The 26,658-nt window shown below is 38.3% G+C and overlaps 2 protein-coding genes across 2 annotated transcripts in view; one reads left to right on the top strand and one right to left on the bottom strand.

Annotated features, from left to right (window-relative positions):
• The window catches only part of LOC147912570 (oocyte-secreted protein 3-like), a 51,965-nt gene that overhangs the window by 8,415 nt on the left and 16,892 nt on the right, over positions 1 to 26,658 (bottom strand). The gene's annotated exons all lie outside the window — the stretch shown is intronic.
• Positions 8,439 to 18,326, top strand: OOSP1 (oocyte secreted protein 1). The gene is given in 6 exon segments (XM_004437772.2): positions 8,439 to 8,514; positions 12,288 to 12,469; positions 16,036 to 16,133; positions 17,302 to 17,399; positions 17,402 to 17,430; positions 18,288 to 18,326. Coding segments are annotated over 6 exon segments (522 nt in total).

The following is a 26,658-nucleotide window of genomic DNA, read 5'->3' as shown; positions in this document are numbered from 1 at the left end:
GCACCAGGCAAGGCTTTGAAAAGGTTATTATAGGGTGGTCGAGATCTTGAGTCAACAAAAATATAGCAGATACCCAGCATGCTATTCTCATCTCCATTACTGCTACCCTGGTCTCCTCGTTAGGATTTTCATTGTGAGTAGGAAAAAGAGCCAAGTCCTTAGCATGAGCTGCAAGACCCTGCCCAATCTGGATCCTGCCTCAGAAGCAAGCCAGGCCCTGGTACTTGGGATATGGCACCTGAGGGCAGGGCCAGGTGGGGTGGGGAGCAAATCTGTGCTGCTCATTATGGGGTGCCAGCACAAAGTGGGGTATCCTCTTTGATTTCTTTTTCTACCCACTTCACTTCTGAGTCCTGATGTTTCACTCATAAACCCAAACATCCCATTCCTAGCTTTCACACAGTGTCTACATTTTTCATCAGCCCTCTAATAACCACTGTGACAGCACATTACCCTAAATATCGGAAAGGCTTGCTTTCAGAGAATGCTCTGTGTGAAGCGAATGCTCTTCTTGCTTACACCCATCCCCCCACCATCTCAAAATCCTCCACTGCCCTGTCTTCCCCTTTTCAAATCACTTTCAAATCACTTTTTTTCAACCTTTCTATTCCATTCACATTGGCATATTTCATCAGCCTGGACACAGATCACCACTTCTGAAATAGTGGCATTTTGCAAAACCTTTTTTATTTTTTTAACTTAAAGCAAACAGCAGAGTGTTCCCTGCTCCCCACCACCCAAACCTTCCCCTAAGTAAAGATAATGTCATCCCCAGGGTCCTACCTCAAATATGACTTCTCCAGGAAACCTCTCCTGCCCCCCTAGAACCACATCAATTCCGCTTGTTACGTGCATTCATAATCCATCCTTACTTTTACTTTTCCTTCTGAGCATTTAGAATGGCTTATGTATCTGCAAGATTTGTTGTTAAAATCTGCGTCCTTTGAGACGACCAAGTCTCTGTGGTCTACACGGCCTGAATATGTTATGGTGGGCTCTGCACTGGATTCTCTCTGGGTGCTGGAGTGAGACTCTGCAACACCAGCGGGGAAACAAGCAATCTGAAAGTCCCTCTTTGGGGAGCAATTAGACGCATGGGATCTGAGGGTAGCCTGAGGTCAGTCTTTATGGCATCCTGAAAGCCAGTCTAGGCTTTACCCAGGTGGCTGCGGGAAGCACTGGAGTTTTTAAGAAGGAGTTTGGTCAGAGTCGTATCTTAAGAAAATTTATGCAGTGACGTTCTGGAGGCGAAGAGAGGCAATTAGATGAGGGAGGCCAGTTAAGAATGTGTGATTAAGTAATCCAGGTGTGAAGTGGTGAAAGAGCAGAGAAGACACCAGCAATGGGAAGAGGAAGTCATGTGAAAGAGCAGATGGTCCCAGAATGACTTAGTGGGAAACTCCATTAGCTGATAAGTAGGAAGAAGTGGGAGGAGAAGAGGAGAGAATAGTTCTGAGAACCTGCAGAGAAAATAACAACCACTTGAGTGCAATATTCCTTCACACATTCATCAGTGTTAGCTGGGTCCAAGGGGAAGATAAAGCACGGGGCTATGAGGGTTATCGAGTTCTTAATTTGTAGGAGAGGCAATCAAGCCCAAGCACCAGAAGCTCCATGACTCATGGTCATGAGAAACTACCCGTTCAAAGCACCATCAGTCAGGGTCCACTCTAATACCTGGCTCTTGTCCAGAACACGTCCGAATCAAGGAAGCAAGTAGAAACAGTGGCCCTCCTAACTCCACAAAGGCCTTCATTGTGCTGGACCCGGGGCTAAGAGCTCCTCAGGCAACAGGAAGTTGAGAGAAGCTGGGAAACACGAAGTGTTCTTATAGCCGATGCCGCACTCAGATGTATTCAATTAACCCAGTTCGCCAAAGAGAGAGAAAGCCTTTAAACATATTGTCAGCTCCAGCTCCTGAAGTCTGACCCTTTCTTGATCACTTGGGGATAGAAAACTATAGTGTCATATAAAGTGAACACAACACAGCTTTATGTAGTGACCGTAGAACTGTGTTTTCTAAGACCTTTAAAGTGCTCAAATAAATGTCATTTGCAAGCCAATTTCTGATACTATATGGGATGACTTAGGGAGGCCACAAAGCTCTGACCTGATGGTGTATTTCATCACTCACTGTTGGAACCATTTTTTCCCAGTTTATGTTTTTTTATTTTTTAAATAAATTTACTTGGGATGCTGGTAGAGTCTGCACCAGTAGCTGTAGGACTTGCCCAATATTATCAACCCTGAAAAGAGAAGCCAACAGGGCCAGGAGGTCCAAACTTGACTGCATCTACATTTTGTAAACAATCAACGTGGCAGAGTCTCATTCTCTTACTTGATTTCTTAACATCCTAGTGAGGTCAGACAGTGTAACTCTTTGATATAACCAGGATTTACATCTCCCCAGAGAGACACTGCGGTATACTAGCTCCAGTGGATGCTCCCGGGTGAGCAATGAGTAGCTCCTGGAGAGTCTGTTTAATTGGAAGATTTTCAAAATTCCTATGATCTATGAAAATTTCTTCAAGTTGGTTCCTATGAAAATATTTATTAGTTTCTCCAGTAGCATTGTTCTTCCCATACTGGGATTTATACAAGCTCAAGGCTGTGCTATCATGTGCCACAATATAGTCAGAGAAAGGATGGATACGGAAAAATTTCCTGGAGAATCTGTCAGAGAGGTGCTTAATGATTTATCTGGAAAACAATTTAAAATGTTATTTAAAATGCAAATAAAGAGGATTCCACTGTGGAAAGGAAAGGCAACTTCTATGAATACTTAGAATAAAACTGTATTTCAAGCATGCAGCTTCTAGCTACACCCCTATACACTATGGCGTTGTTCATTTTCTCCCCTGTTTCGTAGATTGAGAAGCACCAGATAGTTAGATCCCAAACGTCATTGATTTTAGAGAATGACTTTAAAGTTATTCCAGGTACAGCAAGCCTAGTAACTAAGTTTTACGTGTATTCAGTCAGCAGTGGTGGGAGATTACTATTTACTAGGTGGCTTTAAGAAAATCCATGAAATAGTATAAAAGGCATGTAATGCAAAAGGTTAAAAATATAAAATTAAAGTCCCATCTAACACATTCCTTGGTGATAGCCATTGTGATCAACTTTTTCTAAAGTTTTCCAGAGTATGTAATGTATGTTGATTTTGCTTTGAGGAGCTCAGAGTCACTGCAGTGAACTCCCAGGGGTACCAGAGAATATTTTAAAATTTCCAGGGACACAGTGATACTTGACAACTGTCAGGCACTGTGCAAACTACTAGCTCACAGTAACCCACAGTTCCAACATTTGATGGCACAAAGTCCTTTTAATGAGGCCATGCCTTTGTGAAGCTGGGGGTGCAGTGGTTGCTGTGATAAGAAACAAAAGCAATCACCATGGGAAAATCAATGTGGAACAAAAAACAAGAGTGTTGATGTCCAATCTGATTTTAGAATTTGAGAAGCTGTGCTTTGTTGAACGGGCATACACATTCTGTTAGTAATTGTGGTTATTTACACAATAAAATAAACATATTAAATTTTCTTTCAGTGTATGTGTTTTAATGTTTTCAAACGGCTATGAAGTTGTTAGGGCTTAAATATTTACTAAGTTAGTTTTTACATAACTATTTAATAAATGGAGCCAGTAGGTATTTCTTTTGACCTAGAGATGCTGTAAAATAAATTACTGAGCCATTAAGAGAACTATGGGAATGTTCGGGATTCTCTGCCGTAACTTGTCACATATCCTGTAAATTTTCCAAGGGAAATAATTCTTTTTGTAAAAAAAAAATCTGGCAAAATAGAAATGGAACTCTAAACCCAAGGCAAGAAGAAGGAGAGGATGTAGATGCTTATAGGAGTATCTTGACACATATAGGAGATGCAAACAGGAATATCCCTTTCAGTGGCTCAGTCTCTTGAGCCTCTGGAAGGGAATGTTGGCAGAACCCTGGTCCAGGGCTTGCTGAGAGTGAGACTGAGGTATTCGTCTCCTTTACTCAGGGAGACAGGCCTGTAGGTGGGACCACTGAAAACCTTAGCTAGTGAGAGATTTCCTTCTTTCTTTTCTTATTTCCTGTCTGCATACAAGTGTTAATGGGACATAGCTGAAATATTTTAGTGTTACTAGCCACTTAGCTGAGAGTTAATATGAATCAGTTAGGTGTCTGGGGGCCACGTTGGATATAAACAAACAAAGGACAGAGAAGTACAAATGACATAGGGTAGTGATTTAGTGGCCCTGTACTGGCTACACCCTGGTCCTAATACAGAGTCCATTGTGTACTTAGCCTGCTTGTATTAATTATTTTACTAACTAGATGTGGAGGAGTCTGTTCTAACTATGACTTATAGTCCAGAAGCAATAAGTAAAATATGACCAAATAAAACTTGAAAAAAAAATTAAACAAACTTTGAGGCAAAATTATCACAAGTAAAGTCAAAAGGCAAATAACTGCCTGGGAGGAAAATATTTGCATCTTATATCACAGATAAAAGTGTAATCTGCCTAATATATAAAGAACTCTATAACATAATAAAAAAGAAAAAAAATTAGAAAGATGGGCAATGAAAATGATATATAAATAAGCTTATGAGATCTTTTACTTTACTACAAGGACACAACATCATCTATGATTTATTATTGCCAAAAAGGTTTAACTTAAGTCTAATTATGAGGAAACAATCAGACAGATTCTGAGTGTGAGTCTTAAGACAACTATCCATGATTCTTCTAAAAAGACATCTTCATAAAAAACAAAAAAGTCAGGAGGCACAACTCAGCAAGATGAAAAATAACTCAATAAAAATGAGCAAAATATATGAACAAACACTTCTTCAAAAGAGATATACAGACAGCAAAGATGCACATGAAAAGTTGTGCAATATCATTATTTATTAGAAAAATGCAAATTTAAACCACAATGAGAGACCACTACATACCTACTAGAATGGCAAAAATTAGAATGACCCATAACACCAAGTACTGGTGAGGATATGGAGCAACTTGAATTCTCCTAAATTTCTGGTGAGATTCTAAAATGACACAATCATTTTGGAAAACAGATTAGCAATTTCTTTACAAAATTTAAACATACACTTGTCATACAACCCAGCAATCCCACTTCTGAGTATTTACTCAAGAGAAATGCAAACACATCTATACAAGGATCCATGTATAAATGTTTATAGCTTTATTCATAATAACCCCAAACTGGAAACAGCTTAAATGTCTATCAACTCATAAATGATTAAACAACTAGTGGAACAGACATACAATGAAATACTACTCAGCAATAATGAGGAACAAACTACTGTTGTCTCTAACAGCTTGAATGAATCTCAAAAACATTAAGCTAAGTGAAAGAAACCAGATGCAAAAGGCTACGTACTGTATGATTCCGTTTAAATGGCATTTTGGAGAAGACAAAATTACAGGGAAGAAAACAAACATGTGGTTGCCTGGGGATGGAGAAGGGAGAATTGTTGACTGCAAAGAGGCATTTGGGAACATTTTGGGGTGATGGAAATGTTCTATATCTTGATTGTGGTGGTTACATGATTGCACACATTCATCAAGACTCATGGAACTGTAGACTTAAAAAGAATGAATTTTACTGTTTGTAAATTTTGCCTTAATTTTTAAAAAGCAAGAAAAAAGGTAATAAAAATCTAAACTGAAAAAGTCGAGGCGTGGACTTTAGTACATTATAGAAGATTAAAGAGATATAATAACCAAAAACAATGCATCGATCTTTATTGTATTCAGAATACAATAAATAGCCATAAAAAGACACACTGAGGACAATTGGAAAACCTTAAGTTTGGCCTGTAGGTTAGATCATCACCCTCAATAAGTCTGGACGTTTCTAGAACCTCAAACATAGTGGGTAAGGAGGAGAAGGTCCTATCTCGCCTGCCTGCTATTTCCTATACTCCAAACCATTGCACTCCAAAAATTGAAATATATTCTTACTAAGACTTATATTGTTAACATAATTTCTGTACGTACTAAAACTTAGTTTAAAATGTTTTTTAAAAGAGTACTTAAAATAGAGAAAGGAGATTTTTGTTCAGGGCATAGAAAGCAAGTAGGGATTTATTAAAAAAAAAAAGATCATGAAAGATAGAGGCTGATGAGTAGAATTAAGAAAAATAATATAGAGACATAGACAACTACCTCTTCATTGCCTCCATCCTCACACTGAAAGTACTGCTCTCCTAGAGAGTTAACCAGGTAATTTAAAGATTTAAACCACTGATTTCCTTACCAGTTTGCTAACAATTTGCTAACAATCACAGTTTTGCGTATTGGCAGTGTCAACCTTCGAAAACAGACACCAGTGTGAGAGGCAGAGCGTTTATTTGGGAATCAAAGAATTGCAATCCAGGGAGCACAGATTCAAGTAGAAACCCAAACATGTCCCATGAGGGGGTAAACGTCAGGGGCTTCTAAAGGCAAAGAAGGGAGGTTGTATTACAAAGAAGCTTAATTGGAGTTGGAGGCAGAGAGCTAGTCTTTGCTAACCATTGATTGACTATTGATTCTATCTTCAGAAAGTCCACAATCCTCAGTCTTCGTGATCAGGGTGTCCATTCTTCTGCTGACTTCTCAAACAATTGCTTGTAAAACAATTGCCATTTTGGCTCAGTCCAAAGGTTTGGCCCAGTCTAAGGTTCAGTCAACAAGGCAGTTTCTCTGGAAAGGCAGCTCCGACTCAATTTTAAAATGACTTCACTATTGTCAATTTTGACAGCAGATTTGGGGGTTAAGATTGTGTTACTGAAAGTTGGAGACATTGATGTACGTACCTGTGCACAAAGCTTGACCCTCATTGGACTGTTTTTAGCATTGTCCATCTAGATGGCAAGATCTATGTAATGATGTTTTAATATGCTTTTTATCCTAATACACATATAATTTAAAAAGCATAATTATTGTTAAAATTGAAATATATTTATACCCATACTCAAGTGGAATGTAAATATTTGGTAAACTCTTAAATAGAAAAAAATGTTAATTAACTGTATTTCTTTCTTTTTTACTGCTTCTCCTCCCCTGATCTGTTATCAGATACCAGGTTTGCCAAGTTCTGCAGATGTGAACATACATGGGAATGGTCCCCGCCCTTGAAGATCCCATCATTCAGAGGCCTTTACTTTTAGAACAGACTGTGAATGTAGCTATAAAATCCATATAATACCAAGGATAGTTAAATGCATTTATCTAATCATTTCTAATTTCTGCTTCTCATATTCTATTAAAACAGCACAAAATTGTGGAATTCTAGTAACTGGTGAGATAGAGGGAAAAAAAAAAGCAGAATGCATTTAAACCAAATATTCATTCAGGTTCCTTTTCTTAATATGATTTTGAATTTCTCATTTTCAGTTGCACCTTCCATTTTGAAGAGAGGAATCTAAATGCTGCAGAAGTCTTTTCATGCTTTGCTAAAAATGATTTACAAACCAGCGTAATTGGTATTACCTGAGAGTTTGTTAGAAATGCAGAATTTCAGCCCCTACCCCAGACCTTCTGAATCAGAATATGAGTTTTAACAAGATCCGCAGGTGATGTGTATGCTCCTTAAAGTTTGAGAAGAACTGCTAATGGGCATCAACTCAGCATGTCCTCTGAAGACAAACCCTTTAGAGCAGTGATTCTCAAAGTGTGGTCCCTGGACACTATTGGCATCACCTGGAAACTTGTTAGGACTGCAGATTTTCCAATCCACTCCAGTTTTACTCAATCAGAATTGGGTGGGGCTCAGCTATGGGAGCTGAGCTTCAATACGCTCTCCAGGTGATTCTGATGTCTGTTAAGTTTGAGAGCCACTGTTTAGAGGTTGGTTGGTAGAATAAGGTGAAAGTAGGAGAAATCAGTCCTGTAATCCCCAAATTCTCAGGGCTTTGCCTTCTCAGATGCACAGGGCAATTAAATTCTCTTACAATTATTTTTTTTTTTAGGGCTCAGACAGGGAGATAGACATTACAGGATAATAGGGAGTTTTAATGAAATAAGCCTTAGTGCCTAAAAATAACTCCATATTTGATGATTTAGACTCTAAAGCGAGTGAAGCAGAGCCTTCCATTGATCTTTGAATCATATCTAAAAGACCTGCCTCTTATACTTCAATAGTCATCATTACAATTTGTGTGTGAGTTTCACAGGCACTTTTGTAGGCTCACAAAATTCCTTGTTCCATGAGAACACTCAAATAGCACATTTTACTTTACTTTTGCTCACGTTATTTGATATTTGAATAAAAGTGTTGTTTTATATAATGAACTAATGATATATTTATGGCATGTGTGTGCTGTCCGAAGTTGGTAGTTAATTACTCACACTTGAGTGTGGTTCAGCCATTTTGGCTTATAAGGCCACCTCTCCTCCAACTTCCTGTTTCCTGAGTGGGATTTTGTTTCCAATCGGGGCCAATGAAGACTTTCGTGGGGTTAAGAGGGCTCTTTCTCCTTTTTCCTATGATATGGACCTGTGCTGAGGATTGGTCAGGTATAACATATGACTTGGAGAGTAGGAGTTTCTGAACAAACGCTGAAAGATGGGGGCCTCCAATGTGGCTTTTGGATTATTCACAGTTTGGGTCTAGTTGACTCCTAGAAATAGCTAAGGATGCGTGAATTGCAGCTTTCTTTTAGATGCTTGATCTTGGGATGTCATGTTTCTTCTCTTGAATACTAGTCGTGAGACTAGAGAATGTGCCCAAACTTGAAAGTTTCTTTCTTTCCTCAACTCCTCTTCTCTTCTGACCCCTTTCAGACCATGTCAGGTTCTGGGGACTTAAATAGTTGAAGTGGGTTGAATACAAGGAGACTCCCACGGGTGATGGCAAGTCCTCAGGACCCTGTTGAGTGTGACATACGGGAAGGAAGCCTTATCAGATGCTCAGTTGTCCTTTACATTATTCTTTATAAATCCATTGTGTTTGAGAGGGAGCATCCAGCCCTTTCTATGTGGGGTGACCATCTGGGTTTTCCTCATGGCTTCCCTGTTTTGGCACGGAACGTCTCCTGTCCTGAGCAAACTGGGATGGTTGGTCACCCTAAGTATAAACATTGGCTGTCAGTTTCTGATGTTGAAATTTCAGAGTTGCAGTAAGAGTGTGTGTGTTCTTATCAAGTTACCTGTTTGACAAGACGGCCCAGACCTGCTGTCTGAGTACTTGTAAGGATCTCAGTGTATTCATTATTCTTTCTTTCTTTCTTTTATTTAGGAAATATTTAAAACAGACAACTATAAGAAATCATATAAATAATCATTGACCCACTTTTGTGCCATCTCAGCCATAATGCTATCGGCTAGAAATGCCTGGGGGCACTCACCTGGGTCCTGGTGTGAGCCACGAACAGGCATCACCTCTTTCCCAATCAACATTATGATTGGACCGACCTTTTGGTTCTCATTATGATTGCAAAATTCCCTTCAGCAATAACCATTAGGAAACCTTGAAGAAAAAAAAGTTTATTACTTACAGGCCCTGGGGTGTACCAGACACACCTGGGGCCACACAGAGGTTGCAGGGGGAGAGAGAAAAAGAGCATAGGCCTGGGGTTCTGCTTTTATTGGGGTCGAGGGTGGGAATCTAGGGTTTTGCGAATTTAAAACATAGGAGTGGGAATTTAAAGTGCTGGAAGAGAGGAAAAAAAGTGGCCCAAATGGCCAGTTATCTAAATCAACCAGGGTTTCTAAAACAAAGGAACCTCACGGTGGAGGGTTGGGGCTACGTGTCCCGGCTCTTTATCTAGTCATGTGGCTGGCAATGTGTTTATTCCAGATTGCCTTCATTGAAGCAGATGCCTCTTTGAAATGGATGCCTTGGCAATCAAATCTTAAGTCAGGCACCTGCATTACAAAAAGAAAAGCTAGCTGTCAGGGCTTACACTAAACCCACTATCCAGCTTTATTAAATCCATAATAATTTGCTACATTTGCTTACATTTTGTTTTCTGATAGAAGTAAAAGTTCAGGTAGAGTTGAAGTCCTCATGGCCATCCCTGATGCTATTCTCTTCCTCTTGGTCCAGATGTGAGTTTGGTAATTATTCATTTCTCGGTACCTTTTGCAGTTTTATGTCAAATTTATGGATCCATAAATATGTTTTGCCGGCATTACACTTTAATTTCTGTTTTATTCTACAGCTTTTTTTGGTTCAACATTAGAGATTTGTATGTATAGTTTTGGTTTGTTTTAACTACTATATGGTATTCTGTTGAATGAATCCATCGTAAATTGTTTCTATTTTCCTGTTGATAGGTAGAGTTTTTCTGATGTTTGGCTGTGACAAGTAGTGTTTGTGCTTGAGTATTTTTTGCATACTCAGGAATAGAATCATGAGGCCACAGGGTGTGCAGATATGAAAACCAACTCAGTCTTGCTCACTTGTTCTTGTGGTGAGCCAGTTTACAGCCTTCCTAGAAGAACGAAAGCTCTTCCTTCTCGTTTTTGCCAACACTTGGTGCTTATAGATGTCTTACTTTTTGACAACCTGAGTGTGAAATAACAATAACTCAGGCTTTAAATTTTTTTAACCTTTTTATTTTTAGATAATTGTAGATTCATATGCAATTGGGTAATACATGACAGTTGTATAAAAATAAGGCAGAGAGATCAAGTGTACCATTTACTCAGTTTCATCCAGTGGTAACATCTTGCAAAACTATAATACAATGTTATGTCAGGATATTGACTTTGTTACAGCCAAGTAACAGAACATTTCTATCACAACAAAGATCTCTCATGTGCCATGTTGCCCTTTGGGAGCCATTTCTACTTCCCTCCTGAACTCCGTCTGCCAACCTTCCCCTCCTCCCATCCCAGTCCTTTTATCTGTGGCAACCATAAATCTGTTCTTCATTTCTATAATCTTATTTCAAGAATGTTACATAAATGGAGTCATACAGTATATTAATTTTTGGGATTGGATTTTTCCACTTACCATAATTCTCTGGAGATTCATCCATGTTGTTGTATGTATCAACAGCTCATTCTTTTTTATTGCTGAGTGGTATTCCATGGCATAGATGTGCCATAGTTTGTTTAACCATTTATCCATTGAAAAACAACTGGGATGTTTCTAGTTTTTGGCTATTATGAATAAAACTATTATAAATGTTTGTATACACTTTATGTGAATGTAAATCTTTATATCCCTGGGATAAATGCCCAAGAGTTTAACTGCTGGGTCGTATGGTGGTTGTATGTTTAGTTTTTAAAGAAATTGAGAATCTGTTTTCCAGAGTGGTTATATCATTTTACATGGCCACCAGGAATATATGAGTGTCCAGTTTCTCCACATCCTTGTCAGCATTTGATGTCATATTTTTATTTTAGCTGTTCTGAAAGGTGTGTAGTGATATTTCACTGTGATTTTAATTTGCAATTCCATAATGGCTAATGCTGTTGAACATCTTTTTCATGTGCTTATTTGCAATCTGTGTATCTCCTTCAGTGAAAACATTGTAGGTTTATATAGTTTCCATTTGGCTAGTGAGTTCTCAGTATCCTCTGGGGCTCTTTCCAATATCCTACATGCAACTGAGAGAATTTATCTTTAATGGGGACTAGATACATAGTCAACCTGACTCTTTTCTCTCATGTCCTACCCAATCCCATAATTTCTAGGTTATTCTAATTCTCTTCTCCTGGAACCTCGCTCGGATAGAAGATTCTATCAGAAAATTGTTCCCTTTTTCAGATTAAAAGTAATTACTGTCCAGGTATTTCAAGTTAGAAGGGGAAGGATAAAGCACTATAGGCACTCAGTTTCTATAAAAGCCTAGTTGCTAGGTTTTAGTTTTCTGGATAAGTCTTTATTGCTGCATCAACACTCAGTGCCTCCTTTTATATATCATCAAGCTGTGGATACAAACATGGAAACGATGGCTTGCTTAGAGGACTTCAGTTCAACATGGGAGATCAAACGTGCTCTACACTTAGCATGAATGCTATAATATAGATATATTCTTATGATGCCAGCTCTATAAAAGACAACTGGAGAGTTGGATCATAAGGTCTTATTTTGTATTAACTTTTCATATATTGATTCGCTTGAGAGGCTCTTTGAAAGATATATGTTTGTATGAGTATTTTCAGAGGACAAAGCAAAATATGGAGACCATTTTTTACAGACTTGCTCATTTCTAAGACATGTTTTATTTTAGTGGAGGGATGATCTCTTCATTTGTATTAACTGGCTATGCTAAATTTTTCTGAGCTTATTATGTAATAGCAATATTAACAGAAAGTTTCTCTTTTCTACTTCTTAGCCGTGCAAGTACAATGCACCAACTTTTGGTTCTATGCCAGGATTAAACCCACAATATTCCACAATTTGTATATGAACCCCAATGAAGCATTTCTAGGAGATGACTGCCCTGTCACCGACGTTTGGCGGGATGTTTACTATGAATTTTTCTACCATCCTCGTGACTGTGGCATCGTAACCAAAGTAAGAGAAGTGGCTATTTTACCTAAAACCTGAGTGTTTTATGATTCCTCAACAGACCTACAAACCAGAAGTCACTAAGTTTCTATTTGTAATATGGCTAGACTGATATCTCTAATAGTCACATTCAGGACAGAGGAAATTAAGGAAGGAGATGATAAATACTTTTTTCTTCTTGTAGGGCAGTAACTACAAACTCGAACGTGTCCCTCATAGATATGAAACTCAGTTAGTGATGGAGCAAGTCAGGGAGTTGACAGGTGTAGGAGGAGAAAAGCATTTTGCATGCATCACAACTTTCTCAAGCAGTTTCTCAAACTAGTGAGACATTACAATTCATGAAATTTGGCCAAGGGCAAACAGAAGAAGGGAGTAACACTAGGCAAGCATCGGAATGTTTAATACTTTACCAGCCACAAGCCCCGTTCACCAGAGCTTTTGGTGTGCCTTAATGGGCACACTGAAAGATCTATTATGCAGACCACTGCTAAAAATATAGCTGGAATTTTGGCTTAATTTAAAATGAATTTTAAATTCATTTTAATGAATTTTCATTCAATGAAACTTTGCTGTAACGTTATTTTCACTCTCCCAAATGAAATGTTAAGAGAAGTAATAGAACTTTGTCAGGCCTAGCTGAATGTCACAGACTGGTGTCCACAGAAAGCAAAATTTGAGATGGAATTGATCATGCAGAATGTTTATTAAGAAGTGTCCACTTTTATGCCAGTACTATACTGCTTTGATTACTACAGCTTTGTAGTATCGTTTGTTTTTTTCCAGAAGAAATTGTTCCATATATAGCCATAGATTCAGTGTGTCTGTGGGAGGAAGTGAGTTCACCATCTTCCTACGTCACCATCTTGAACTGGATGTAGCATAGTTAGAGATCAGGGTGTGTGATGCCTCTGGCTTTATTTTTCTCAGGATTGCTTTGGTTATTCAAGGTCTTTTGTGGTTCAATACAAACTTTAGGAAAATGTGTCCGTATTTCTGCCATTTTGGATTTTGATAGAGACTACATTGAATCTATGAATGGCTGTGGGTAATATGGACATTTTAATAATAATTCTTCCAATCCATGAACACGAGAGACCTTTCCTTTGTGTCTTCAATTTCTTTTATCAAAGTCCCGTAGATTTTGGTGTACAGATCTTTTACTTCCTTAGTTAAATTTTTTCCTAAGGATTTTATTATTTTTGATGCCATTGTGAATGAGATTGTTTTCTTTATTGCTTTTTCAGTTATTTTGTTGTTAGTGTATGGAAATGCAACTGATTTCCGTATGTTGATTTTATATCCTACAACTTTACTTAATTCATTGATTCACTGAGTTTTCTGGTTGAGTCTCTAGGACTTTCTATCCATATGATCAGCAATTCCACTTCTGGGTATATATCCAAAGAACATGAAAACAGGATATCGAAAAGATATCTGCATTTCCTTGTTCATTGCAGCATTAGTTATAATAACCAAGATATGGAAACAACCTAAATATCCATCAAAGATGATTGGATAAAGAAGTTGTGATATATATATATATAGTTGTGTGTGTATGTATATATACAGAAGTTGTGCTATATATATGTCTCTCTATATATGTCTATATATACACAATGGACTATTACTTAGCCAAGAAAGAGAAGAAAATCTTGCCATTTGTGACAATATAGATGGACCTTGAAGATGTTATGCTAAGTGAAATAAGTCATGCAAAGAAAAATACTGTATGATCTCCTTTATATGTGGAATCTAAAAAGCCAAACTCATAGAAAGAGAATAGAATGGTGGTTACCAGGGGCTGGGAGGTGGAGGAATTGGGGAGATGTTAGTCAAAGGGCACAAACTTGCAGTTAGAAGATGAATGAGCTCTGGAGATCTAATGCACGCATTGTGATTATAGTTAACAATCCTGTATTATATACTTGAAGATTGATAAGAGAGTAAATCTTAAATTTCTCACCACAAAAAAGAAACGATAATTATGTGATGTGATAAAGGTGTTAGCTAATACTACAGTGGTAATCATATTGCAATATATGTGTATCAATTCAACACATTTTTAAAATTATTTTTTCTTTTTTTGTGAGGAAGATCAACCCTGTGCTAACATCTGCCAATCCTCCCCTTTTTTTTTTTTTTTTTGCTGAGGAAAACTGGCCCTGGGCTAACATCTGTGCCCATCTTCCTGCACTTTGTATGGGACACCGCCACAGCAAGGCTTACCAAGTGGTGCATCGGTGTGCACCCAGGATCCGAACCAGCGATCTCTGGGCCACGGCAGCGGACTGCACGCACTTAACCACTTGCTCCACGGGGCCGGCCCGTCAACACATTTTATACCTTAAACTTACACAATATTATATATCAATTATATCTCATTTAAAAAAGTAAAAAAAGAAGTGTCTTTGGGATCAGCACTTATGAAAGGAAAAAGAAAGAAGAAGATTGGGCAAAGAAGGAAGCTGATCTGTGATGTATGCCCAAAGACAGCTTTGCCTAACCCTGCAGGGAGCTTCATAGTCCTCCTGGATAAGTCACTGGAAGTGGGCCACCCAGGAGAGGGGTGGGGCCTTAGGGAGAGAGCTCTCTGCAGCTGTGACAATTCCTCAAGGGGCGGAGACCTGAAGGCTATCTGGTGACAGTATTCCAGCATCTGGGGTGACTGGCCCTTTACTGAAGGGGGATCTGGGAGGCAAATTACAGGTCCACCACAAGAATTAGGGGAACATCATCAACTTTGATACAGATTGGGGGGGAAAAATGCAGGGGGAAGTATCCATATATTAACTGAAGCATCTGTGGGTGGGGACAGTAGGTGAATTCCATTTGATCTATCCTTATATTTTCAAATTATCTAAAAAGAAGCATGATATATCTTCAGGGAAGAGAAATATTATATTTAAAAGCATATAATGTGAATAAGTCCCTCTGATTCATCTAATCCTCCCATGGAGTCAAGGACGGGGCCTTATATTGAGAATCACATGTTAAACATTCCTAGGAAAGCATTTTGCTATTAAATGTCCTAACTCCTTCCCCCCAGCTATTCTTCCTATTAGGCACTTACCAGATGCTGAGAACTTCATCACTATTGTTCCTCACCACTGTGATTGCTGCTCTTTTTAGAGATAAGGAAACAGACTTAATTGTTTAAACAAAATTCCCAGGGACTCATGGTGAGTTGAGGCAGCTCCCGGATTCCAGCCTGGATTCATATGGTCTCAGAGCTCATGCCCTCTACCACTGAGCAGTATTCCAGCTACCACGGTGTTTCTCCAAAAGAGGTGTAAACACACTTTCTTGAATATGAATCACAAAGATCCTTTCTCTTTCAACTAACAAGTATTAGTTGTCTTTTATGTACAAGCACTGTGCCTGACTTGAACCCATCTGTCCATTTGGAAATGGCCTGATGTCCCACAAACAGATGCTGTCTATAGTCACTTCAGTGAGAGTGTGGCCATTTTTAGAGAGCTTGAAGGATCCATACATTCTTATTCAAATGCCTTTAAATTTCCTGAGACACTTGAGACAAACATGTTTAAAACCTTTCTTTGTCCCCTTAGACTCTCCAGGAGACTCTTCTGTTTAAAACTAAAATCAAGTATATCTCAAGAAACTCCAGCGCCCGAGCTGAAATGCCACTGTTGTGTGTTGTCCGAAAGTGAGTATGGCGTGCCAGACTCTTGTCCTGGCCTCTGGCGTCATCTTTACCTTCCAGATAAGAAACCAAACCTGATGTATGCCAATTATAACTTAATTAAAAAAAAAAGAAAGAAACTAACCTGAAAGTTTAAATTGCCTAGCTGGCGAAGGAGGACTCAAAACCCAAATGGGAATACCAATCTGTTCATCCCTGGCCCTGTATTCTTCAAAAGTTATTATAATTGTCCCGTAGGATATGGGATTACTAGGAATAGTAAAAAACAGAATGATGATGATTCATTTTTTGATACAAGTATCAGGGTTACTGATACTTGTAAAACATGATGGATCTTAACTAGCCAAATCAGGTTATTGTAGTTTTAAGTTTGAGCCCACATTCAAGATTTCTGAAGCAGATAAACAAGAAACAAGGTCTAAGTCATACATAAACTCACCAAAAAGTTAAGATCAGTAGGTACTGTGCTGGGCTGAAGATCTGGGGAGAGAGATGGAACTTACTAGAACAAGATCCACAGGTCAAGATTAGATTTCTTTTGTATCTTATTGATTGAACTTTTTGAGAAAGTCTAAGATAATCAAGCTTTAGATCATAACAACTTTGATCAGGTCTTAGCAAAGTTCTGACACTCACCGGGACTTTCTTTGGGCAATTTTTCTGTTAGAGTTTTCTGGTTAAAATCTTGAACTGAGATTTTTCTTTTTTCTCTCAATGATTATAGGAAAGCCACACTACATAGGGTTCTTCTCACAGATAATAGTAATAATAAATGGGAGCTAACATTTATTAATCATTTACCATATTCCGACACCGTTCTAAGAACTTTACCTGTATGACTGTGTTTGTTCTTCATGACAACTCAATGAGATAGATACTATTATGCCAATTTATGGGTGAGGAAATTGGAAATTGAGGCACAGGGAAATTAAGTTATTAGCTCAAGATCATTTGCTGGTAGATGGTAGAACCAGGAAGTAAACCCAGAGTTTGGTTTCTAAGCCCATGCTACTTAGCACCACAAACTCTGCCTGTAATGTTCTGGAACAATAAGCAGAAATGAATACATCTGCTCAGTAGGAATTCAGCCCCAAGTTCAGTCTTGTAAACACTAGGGTCTAAATAGTTCCTTAGGCTTATGTGATATTTCTCTTTTCTTGTCTCATTTTAGTCAGTATCCTCTTTTAAATGAAGTTAAAAGGAGAGATAATAAAACCGGCAGTGCTGCCAAATGGGAAATAAAAATAAAAGCACTCGTTGCAAATGAAGACGCGGAAGTTGCTTTTGCAATGCGGTCATGGTAAGGGCACTCAGAGGTAGCATTTTATGATTTTGTCCAGGCAAGTCCTAGATAAGAGCCCATACAATTGGCAAGGAAATGTCATGTATTTGTATTAAGAGGTATTATGCTTAAAGTGTTCAGGAATGGCAAATTCATGCATTTCCTGTGTTTGTTGAAGGTATTACTGATCATGGTGGTTTTGTTAATCTGTCACTAACTGATAGGGATCCCATATAAAGAAGAGCTGTCCTTCTTGGGCATCATAGGAAATTCTATGATCAATGCAAAGGTGAAATACCCATCAATTCCAATGCCAACAAAATTCTGAATCTTAAAACAAAACGAGTGTCAAACTGTGCTTACAAAATGGTGGCTTAGATATGTTGATAATCCCTGGGGAAGTGAACACAGAAGTGCCATAAAGCTTGGTTGCAGCTTCTTCCAGGAAGGGCCAAGTACCTATAAGTCAGTACAGTTCTTCATTCTTAAGTCACATATGAAGGAATATTACAGAAAATCCAGATATTTTAATCTTGGGCTATTAATGAAGGGATGGAGCTGTGTTTTACAGATGGTACTGGGATAGTCTTAGAACATTTTGGATGTACTTCACAGTTTACAGAGGCAAAAGCATCCTTATTCACTTATACATGCATTGCACTTGAATTATTATACACTTGATATGGTCTCAACGATAGATTATTTCCTTTCTTTCAAATTCTTCTCTTCCCTCACCTTCAATCTTCATCCTCTCCCCCCATCCCCGTCCCCTACACACATAAACTGCTTTACTTATGAATAGCAGGTTCTTAGCAAGAGCTAAATAATGTTTATATTGGAACCAATTGTTTTTTTACTGTCTTTTTCCATTTCAGGGAGAATCTGAATATTATATTCCCTTGTGTATCAAATGATGTAACTTTACTGCAAGAGAAGAATTGGGTTGTTCACTCCTATGTTCAGAGGCAAATCTGAAGTGACTGTTCATGACTAAGAATTTTATGTGCTATTTTGTAGAAATCTCAGAAGCTGGTATGGAACTTAATGATACCCCAATTCTCTTCCATTAAAAAAACTAATTTGCAATTTTAAATAAAATGACATGTTGCCTTTTTATATTCCCTTTTCCAAAAAGTCACTGCCCCTGCTTTTAACTTTATGGAGACTTATTTATGAATAAAGTGTGTCCTATTACATGGCTGGCTCTAATTATTAAAGGGCTGACGTGTGTCATTTTAAGCTGTGATGCTCACTATAAAGAGGTTTTTAAGGGTAAAATTAACTTTTCTCTCCTTTGTGGCTGATTCATACCCTAAGCTAAGGTTTAGTCATGGTTGGACCTGGTAATAGCATGTATTCATTTACTTATTCCATGAACATGCCCTCCTGGAGTTTATATTTTAATAGGAGGAGACAGAATATAAAAAAACAAAAAGTAAATTCTATAGTATTCCAGGAAGGAGTAAATGCTATTGGAGAAAAAAATACGTCAGAGAAGGGAGATTGGGAATGTTCGGGTGACATTGCTGTTCTAAACATGGCATCAGGAAATGCCTAACTAGAAGATGACAATTGACAGAAGACCTGAGGGAGTGAGGGGGTGAGCTGTGCAGGTCCTGAAGGGAAGGTTATTCAAGACTATGGAAACAGCTGCTATAAAGTCCCTGAGGGAAGAGTGTGCCCAGAGTGTTCACAGGGCAAGAAGGCAAGTGTTGCTGGAGAGTGAGAGTGGTAATAAACGAAGTAAAAACAAAAACCCCCAAAACAATGGGAATGGAGTCGGGTAGGTCATATAGTTTCCCAAAATTGATGTGACAAACTTGGCTTTCATTGAAACAAGATGGGGAGCCAGTGGAAAGTTTCAAATGGAGGAGTGACATGGTCTGACTTGGGAGCCATCAGCCACTTCAATTGTTGTTGGAAGGTTAAGTAGGATGAGAGCCAAGAATTGACCGTAAGATCTAGCATGTGAGGAGCACTGATGACTTTGACAAAAGCAATTTTGGTGGAGAGGTGTGAGCAAAAGTCTATTGAATCAGGTTTAAGAGAGCATGAGAAAAAAGGAACCTGAGTGAGTATAAATGGCTTTTCCTAGGAATATGGCTGTAAAGAGAAGAATAGAAATTGGGTGGTTGTCGGGGAAAGTGGAGATAGGATCTAGAGCACAGGTGGAGGGAATAAGATGGATTGCTGAAATGCTGAATGCAGAGAAGGTTGTGAGTGGAAGATTCAGGACTGTCAGGAAGTCAGGTGGAGTCTCCTGGTGCTGCTCAAATGACTCCTACAATGACTGAGATCCTAAAATGAAAAGAAAATATGGCATAAGAATTACACATACTTTCTCTCCTGTCACTTCCCTAGACGTAAAGAAGAAACAGATCTCTGGCACAACCAAGCTTCACATTTTACTTTACTTATTCTCTTGAATTTTAGAACCCATGTGATCAGTAAAGGATGGATTTAGGAAACTGGGCTGAGTGTATAGTAACACCTGATGCTATGAGCATATACAATACCTGAGTTCATTGTGAGCTGTAAAGTCACATGAGGCGGCTCAGCTTCCTGTTATTTTCTGTATCCTGAGTCATTGTGGGGGCCGGCCCCGTGGCTTAGCGGATAAGTGCACATGCTCTGCTACTGGTGGCCCGGGTTCAGATCCCGGGCGCGCACCGACGCACTGCTTGTCTGGCCATGCTGAGGCCACGTCCCCCATACAGCAACTAGAAGGATGTGCAACTATGACATACAACTATCTACTGGGACTGTGGGGAGAAAAAGGGGGAAAAAAAAAAAGAGTCATTGTCCTGGATCTGGTATCAAATAGCCTCCCTTGAAGTCAGTTTTGGTGCATCTCCTTCTTGCTTTGACTTTGGTTCTGGAGCACCAAGTGGTATAAAATAGAAATCCAAGAAATTTTCCTAAAGAGATAGCATTTGTGGTCATCTGGGCACATTGATATGCTCAATATGTGGGGTGAATGAATGAACTGGATTCTTATTTGATTTTCTGATTCTTATTGTCCTGACTGGATAGTAAGTAGGGAGTAACTTAACCAGGATTTTCTGGTTCTAATTAGACTTTGGGCCAAATAAGTGTCACTGTCTTATCTCCCTTTTATCAGTTAATGTACTAAATTCGAATTGATATTATCTTTACTTTTCTGGAATATTCTGTAAACAGCAGGTATTTTCTTCTGATCCCAAGTCTACCTTTTTTCCTCTGCCATGTACCTCTTCCACGTCTGAACCCTCCATAAGAACAACTTTCAAGGAATCTTGCACTGGTCTTTGTGCCCTGATCATCAAATTCTCGTCTAGGATGCTCTTCCTAAATTAATTCTATAATGCTGCTTATCCTCCGATTTCTGTAGGAACATCTTATATTGATTGACACATGCTTTTCCATTTTTACCTCCCTGTCCTGTTGTATGTAGTGGATCAGAAAATGACTTGTCAGCCTTGGCACTGAGCAAATGAACTAGAGATAAGTAACTTTTAGATGATACTTACTCTACATATAACCTTAGGAGGTTGCATGACACCTAGGTAATTCTTGGGAGCCAATGAGATGTCAAGTCTCACTTTCAACCTTGTTTACAGGTTTGTCTACAATATGGGTTTGGCAGACACCACTTATTTTATTTATTTTTTTTGGTGAGGAAGATTGGTCCCAAGCTAACACCTGGGCTAGTCTTTGTCTATTTTGGATATGGGGTGCCGCCACAGCTTGGCTTGATGAGCAGTGTGTAGGGCTGTGCCCTGGATCTGAACCAGTGAACCATGGGCTGTCGAAGCGGAGTGCGTGAACTTAACCACTACGCCACCAGGCCAGCCCCAGGATACCACTCTTAAGGCAGTTGTCTTGAGATAATTTGTAATAAATCAGTGTGACTAAATTTGGAATAACACAATTAGATTCTGGAATTATTGGCTATACCTGCCAGAACTTCAGTGACAGGTGCTTTAGGTTTGAATTTTTTGTTTTTACTGATATTTCATTGTTACCATTCCTTTTCCTCTCTGTTTGTGAGTGGCAGTGGGTGTGATTCATGAGCAAGATGCAGTTGGAGGGGTTTTTGGAATTAAGAGATGTCTGTCCCTGCAGTCCACAAAGAGCGGAAGTACAACGTGAATATGGTTTTGTAGACCTTGGTCTTAAAGGGCCAAGCCTCTAAGATCACGTATTATTGAAAACATGTGATGATTGAAATATACAAACCCTTAGGAAGGAAGAAGAAAGCCACAGCCTTAGTTACAGAAACGGACCTGGAGTAATTTCCTAGAAGCATAGTGAATACAAGTTCTTTGTGCCTCATAGTCAGAAATAGCAAAGTGAAGAAGAGTTAGCAGTAAGAAGTGTTTAAAACATAATGCCAGTTCTAGAAGAATTTGTTATTTAAATATTTTTCCTTAGATCTGATGGCTTTGAAATATTAATTGGAAAAGGCTGGCCCCTGGCTGAGAGAGTCTTAGTTTAGATCCTACGGAGGCGGATATGTCCGGGGCAAAAAGAAACCGGCCAGTGGTAATTGCAACCCTTAGTTGTACATCTCAGGTGTAGGAATTTTAGTTACTTTAAATTTGCAGGAATTTTTTTCCCCAATTCCATCCTAAGACTCTTCTAGCTAAGAACTGACCTTTCAAAAGGTGGATATGAGTGTCTTCAAGATAACTTATTTTTAATATGTTGTGGCCCAAAACTGGGTGTTGAAGCTCCACTGGGATTAGGATAGTATCCACATGAGGCTGTGGGGTGGAGGGGATTGGTTTAGGGTTTTGAAGTTCAAGTGGATTCCTAGTGGGGTGAAAAGGGCATCGGCCTGGGAGAGCAACATGACCTTGTGTTTCAGGTGGAATGAGGTGGTTATCCACACAGAGAGGGATGGGCATAGCATGCGGGGAGGTGGGAGCAGAGTGAGGTGAGTATGGTTTCTGCCTGGTGGGGGTGATAATGATAGTAGATTGTTTCATACAGGGATATTGATCCAAAAAATTCACCTACTAAAGATAATGGGAACCAGATTTGTCACTGTTGGATAAGGGAACAAAAATACAGAAAGTCAGACTAAAATGAACCTTGTTATTTTGAATTGGAATTGGAGATATAAATTTGAACTCATAGTTTTCAATATATATAAATATAGAAATAAAGTAAACATAGTCATGCCTATATACACACACGTTTTTGTAGTTTTATCCACTGACAGGGCGTGGGAATAGTGACACCTAGTGGCAATGGTTACATCTAGCACCCATTTCTCAGTTCCTAAATACCATGTTTTAATTAAAACAAGTCTCCTCAGAATGAATGGCCAACGCCAGGGCTGGGGCAGGAAAAGTACAAGATAAACATGGAACATCTTTTGGTGCCAAAAACTTTGGAATTCCTCAAAGAATGCTAGAGAAATATCAAAAGAATACAAGAGCTATCTAAAGAGGCTCCCACTGGTCAAATCTGAAACAGTTTGAGCATAAATATAAATAATGATAGTAATGAGTTATAATCCATAGACTAAAATGGAAAACCATGAGTGAATACTGATATAAGCAAGTAAATTGAAAGGGTAATGAGGAAAAGGATATTTACAGTCTCAGAGTATCTCCCCGTAAATACAAATCAATTACAAAGTGAGAAACAGTCACTTTATAAGTGAGGAAGCCCAGACGACACCATCTTAATCAAGTGATCAAATTTGCATCATCAGTAAAAGGAAAAATTGAAACTGTGCACCACCTGATAGGATGCAATAAGAATGCGGTACCACTTCTGTGATAATTCTGCCAAACCTAACGATGAAGAAATGTCAGACAAACACAAATTGAATGCGTTCTACAAAATACAAGTGTCGAGGTGGTGAAAATCAGAGGAAATGTTGGAGACTAAAGAGACAGCTAAATGCAACATGTGATTCGGAACTGGATTTTATTTTATTATTTTTGCTATATAGGACGTTAATGGGGCAATTGGTGAAATTTGAAGGAGGTGTGAAGATTGCAGCCAGTACTATATCAAAGCTTAAGTTTTTGGTTTTGCTAACACTCAAACTTTTAATGTCAGGACCTCTTTTGCACTCTTAAAATACTGACAACTCCAAAGAACTTTTATTTTTGTGGGTTTCATCTATGCAAATTGACCATATTAGAAATTAAAGTAAAATTTTAAAATATTTATTAAATAATTAAAATAACTGCAATAAACCTAGCATGTGTTAAAATAAATAGCATATAATTTATAAAAAATGACTATTTTCCAAAAAAATGGAAGAGTGACATTGTTTTCCATTTTTGCCTGTCTCCCGTCTGGCTTCATAGAAGACAGCTGGGGTCTCATATGTCCTTCTGCCTCTAGTCTTTGTGGTATGTTGCTTTAGTTAAAGTATATGAAGAGGGCTGGCCCTGTGGCTTAGCGGTTAAGTGTGTACACTCTGCTGCTGGCGGCCCGGGTTCGGATCCCGGGTGCACACCTACACACCGCTTCTCCGGCCATGCTGAGGCCGCGTCCCACATACAGCAACTAAGAAGGATGTGCAGCTATGACATACAACTATCTACTGGGGCTTTGGGGGAAAAAATAAATAAATAAAAAATTATAAAGTATATGAAGAATACTTTGCCTCACACAAATATGTAGTTGGAAAAGGGAGGAGTATTTGAATAGCTTTCTCAGATAATTGTGGCTATTCTTCTTTGATACCACATCAAATCTCTACCAAAGGTAGTTTCCTCAAGGTTAGTTGTACTGTGGAATCAGGAAATATATCAAGAAATTTTGCATGCTCAGTTATGTTAAAATCCATTGGTCTCTCTTGTATTTTGAATGAAAATTTTACACATGCATGCTTTTATCACATCAGACCTTGGTTATTTGGAAAATATTGGTTCACTCAGTTATGCAGATCTTCCAAGTGTCAACATGTTTCATTATGCAACGAAAGTAAAATCACAGTTGTATGATCACCACCGAGCTCCCCAGCTCAGTGCCAACCTCAGGAGTAGGGAACACAAGTTTTCTAAAATTCTAATTTTTGCTTGTAAACTTGAATTTTATCACTGGATACAAAAACTGTAAGTTGTTTTCTTTAAAGTGACAGGGATATTTCATTCAGTTTCTAGAAAATATCTGTCAAATACCCAAGTCCAAATAGCCAATGTTTTCCTGACTGTCCTTCTCTCAGCTAAGTGTGGTGTTCTATGAAAAAAGTGGCTGGTTGAGCTCACGACTCAATTGCATAATCTTCGTATTTGATACACAATAGAAGCGCTTCATACATAGTTTCCATTTCATTAGCAGGATATTAAAAAGACATGAACTCAAGTGTCGACACTTAATAAAATGAATAATTTTTACTACTTCTATTCTTAAGTGAAACTGGCTTTTCCCCCTTTACTGTGAGTATAGTGGGGAGAAAAACACAATAACTAACATAGTTTTGGTGGCACTGCGTGACTGCTTAGGAGGCAGTGGTGTTCATCACCACTGTTTTTGCATATCTGTGCAAAGGTCAACATAGTGAAAAAGGCCTATCATGTCTTAGCATTATTATGAAAATAGTTTTGATCATGTGGGCTCACAGACATCCAAGGACCATATATTGAGAGCCACTGCAGTGGGAGAATGTCCTTATTTGTAAGAAATGCACTCTAAAATATTTAGGGGCAAAGGAGTATTGTATCAACAACTTACTCTCCAGTGGTTCAGGGAAAAAAAGTGAACTATATTTGCAACACTTCTCTAAGTTAGAAATTGTTTAAAAAGTAAGACATATTTTATCTCTGCTTTATCTCTATCCATTTTACATTAAACTTATATTTAAATTTCATTATCCTTTCACAGCAAAATTCTGTATTAAAATAGGAATTTCAGGAAAATGGCCTTTGTTCATTCTGTCGCTTTAAGTAATTCTTGGAACACGGCATAAAACCCCGGAACTAACTGTGCTCAAGTTTGAGGACAATAGTCACATATTATGTATTTTTTGTACTCTATTGATTTTGGCTAGACTGCTGACATTTGTTCTCTCTTTTAATATTCACAACAAAGTTACAAGGTACATAGCAGTATTATCTCCTTTTTACGGAGTATGAACAAGAGCTTTAGCTGGTTTAACTAACTTTCCCAAATTTGCATAAACTAAGAGTGGAAAAACTGGTCTATGATTCCAGAGGTTAAACTCTTAACCAGTAGACTCTGATGCCTTTTGGAACAATGGTAGATGCTTGTGTTGGAATGACTTAAAATACAAATGTAAGGTTTATAAACTAGCTCACAGCAATGTGAATAATATCAGGAGAAAGTTAAAAAGAAAAGACAAAAAATACTAACGTGGACTTATCTTTGTCTTTCTTCAACACCCTTTCCTCTTTGTGGCTGGTGACTGAGTTCTGCAGGATATCCAGACGCAGAACACTGTGTGAATGGCAGCTTTGGGGATCCCACTGTCCATTAGAGGATGTGATGTTGGAAATGGAAGTCCTTTTCCTAACACTCAGGGAAGCCCTGCATTTACTTATTTGAGAGCAGATTATAACATTGAAAATATAATTCAGATGTCACTAAAAACAGTAATAGGCCTTCAATTCAGACTTATTGAGTTTTATTTACTGTGAGCCTTGATTTTCAATTTACTTCACAACTACATAGTCACATTCGTGTCACGACTGACACTTAGAAAACACAGTAAAAATCTTTAGCTGGAACTTTTATTCCAACTGAGTAGTAGAATGAATATATATATTTATCATACATATAAAATTATATATATATGTATACATAACATGAAGACATATATATATTTATATTTATCCTTGTGAGATATATACATAAATTTAGTCTCTTATAAGTAAATAAATTTTAAGGCTTAACCTTACTGGAGTAACTATAACATTAATTTATGGAAGAATAAACAGAGATGGATTTGTGGATTTTCTTGATGCCAAGAAAGATGATTTTTCTTTAGGTCCTTGTCTCCTCCTAAGGATTTATGTTCCTGGTCGAGTCATTTTATCATCTCTGCTGCTGATTCTGCCCTCCAAACCCATAGAAATGGAGACATAATAGTCTTTTGGTTTCAAATTATATGATTTAGGCTGCTCAGCATACTAGATAACACCCGAAAATTACCTAGTGAAAATAGTTTCCTCCAATTTAGCATTTATTGGAAGGGTTGTGTGCCAGGCCAACCTCCCAGATGATTTCACAGGCCTCATGCAGACACAGGTATCAGATGGCACCTTTAGCCTGATATGC

The sequence above is a fragment of the Ceratotherium simum genome, chromosome 34 (genome assembly GCF_057802395.1).
Source record: "Ceratotherium simum simum isolate JZ-2026a chromosome 34, ASM5780239v1, whole genome shotgun sequence".
Classification (NCBI taxonomy): Eukaryota; Metazoa; Chordata; class Mammalia; order Perissodactyla; family Rhinocerotidae; genus Ceratotherium; species Ceratotherium simum.
Note: the sequence above shows the minus strand (reverse complement) of the source record. Positions and strands in the feature narration are given on the sequence as shown.